At 52.6% G+C, this 2,071-nt stretch overlaps 1 protein-coding gene across 1 annotated transcript in view; it reads right to left on the bottom strand.

Moving 5' to 3' along the window:
* Positions 1 to 2,071, bottom strand: part of LOC119590570 — a gene marked incomplete at its 3' end in the record, with an annotated part of 17,878 nt that continues 15,807 nt past the window's right edge. Inside the window, 1 exon segment of the mRNA XM_037939238.1 lies at positions 1 to 1,787. Within this exon segment, the coding sequence (XP_037795166.1) occupies positions 1 to 1,480 (1,480 nt within the window).

Here is a 2,071-nt window from a genome sequence, read left to right on the forward strand (position 1 = left end):
GGTTTCCCTCCTCGCCATAGTAAGGAGACAGGTTCCTTGTGCCTGTGCCTCCAGGTGCGTCGGCATCATCGCCAGAGAGGTGGCGTTCATTGTCCGAGCTAAAGTAATCATCCACGGCAAAGTCCGTGAGATTATGGAAGGACTGAGCTCGCGAAGCAAGAGGGTCGCTGATGCCGCCGTTGGGAATGGATCCATTGGGCGCTTTGGGACCTTGAGTTTTCTTCCGGGATTCACCATCGGCGATGTCCTGCAACTTTTGGAGGTGCTTCTGCCTCTGCACTTCGATTGCCAAGGACGGGAGGCTTCCGCGGTGCTTGTTTCGCTTGTGGAAGTCTATAAGTCTGTCGATCACTTTGTACTCCTTCGCGAAGGTGAGGCCGCTACCGCGCCTACGCCGCTGTTTCTTCTCCAAGACATTGATCCTTGAGTCCGAGTTTGAGCGAGTTCTCCCCAAGCGCTGCTTGGCATGGCGGACAGGGTCTAGTGGAACTCCGCCTTCGAGCTGGATTTTGGTAGAGGCCTTTGCACGCTCTGTCGAGGACTCTCCCGATGGATCGTCGAGGGAGATGACCCAACCCTCTTGACCCTCGCCTTCACTGTCGGAAGTTGCGGGGTTCGAAGATCCGTCATGGGCGTGGTCATGGCGCTGACCTCGACCTTTTAAAATGTGTTGTTCGAAGACGCTCCATCGGCGTTTGTTGGCATTAGAGTGCTTTCGGAAACGTCCGACAAGGCGGGTGTTGATTGCTGTGGGTGGGACGCCCTCCTCCCCTTCTTCCCTCGACGTCGACTCACCTGGATTGAGGCTGACGTGAGAACCCACGTTGATACTGCCCTCGGAAGTTCTGCGGCTCTTCACATCCAGGAGGTCGCTTTGGGAGCGGGACCGAAATTTCGAAAGGAGTTTCCTCATCTTCGAGTCGCCTGTCGAGGGCGATCTGCGCCTTACCTCTCCACTGGATGCCGACCTCGTCCTTCTGCTGGACTCCGGGTGAAAGACATCAAGGAACATGGACTTGAGAGAGTGCTTGTGTTTGGGTGGAATGATCTCGGTAGCGAGGAGTTCCTGGGAGGAACAAAGGCGCGTAACTTCGGGGTTCTGCTTGCCCGTGTCCTGTGTGAAAGAGGACGACGCGTGGCGAGACCTCTGGCGAGGGCCTTTGGGAATTTGAGGGCTGTACGAAATGGAGCCTGCATCGTCGCTCAGGGAAGCCTCAGACCAGAGGGACCCCAGCGAAGGCGAACGCGAGTGAGGCGAACAGGTCCCGCTCGAGGGCCCGCTCGGTGTCCCCCAGTTGGTTACGCTCACCAGCGGTGGGGCGTGCCAGGGGGATTCTTCCACGCCTTCCACCACTACTATGGGGGGTTCCTTTCTTCCCGGCATCCCTTCCACAGGATCTTCCTCCTCATCCTCCGTGCCCTCTTCTCTCAGACCCGTCACGACCTCAAGCTCGTGCTTTAGGGCTTCCGCCGTCGTCATGGTGCTGCCCCAACTTCCTCTGTCTCTTTGTTCTTACGAGTTCTTATACTCACTTTCACTAAATAAAAGTATCACTACACCTAGCAAGCCTTGGCAACACGGAGAATCAAATCTCATGCACTATATAGTATGGGAAATGCGCCCGCAAATTCGTTCACAAGGGATCATCCTGAAGAAGTCTCGTGCAAGTGGCTCAGCCTACAGCTCCGGAGTCTCACAAGGAACAACAGTCACTGGCTCAGAGGCCGGCTAACACTGGGCCACTTTTTATAATAGAACATCAGATCGCCGTCTAATGTTTCTGTACCTGGAAACGGGTAACAATAATGGTTTAAAGAAATGTTTGCTTTCCATTTCGGTTAGATAATAAAAACAACAATCAAATGGATAGAAATAATTGTAATGAAACTTTAAACTTACTCCAAACAGACTGTATAACCCAGTCATAAGTGCAATTTGATGAATCGCGTAAGTTTGTACTCAATAGCCAGGTAAAAAATAAGGATGTGACGAATTTCAATCAGCCTCATAGAAAATGAACACTTACATAAATATAACACACACAAACAAATGCAAATACACGCGAACGCA

Source organism: Penaeus monodon, chromosome 27, assembly GCF_015228065.2.
Source record: "Penaeus monodon isolate SGIC_2016 chromosome 27, NSTDA_Pmon_1, whole genome shotgun sequence".
Classification (NCBI taxonomy): Eukaryota; Metazoa; Arthropoda; class Malacostraca; order Decapoda; family Penaeidae; genus Penaeus; species Penaeus monodon.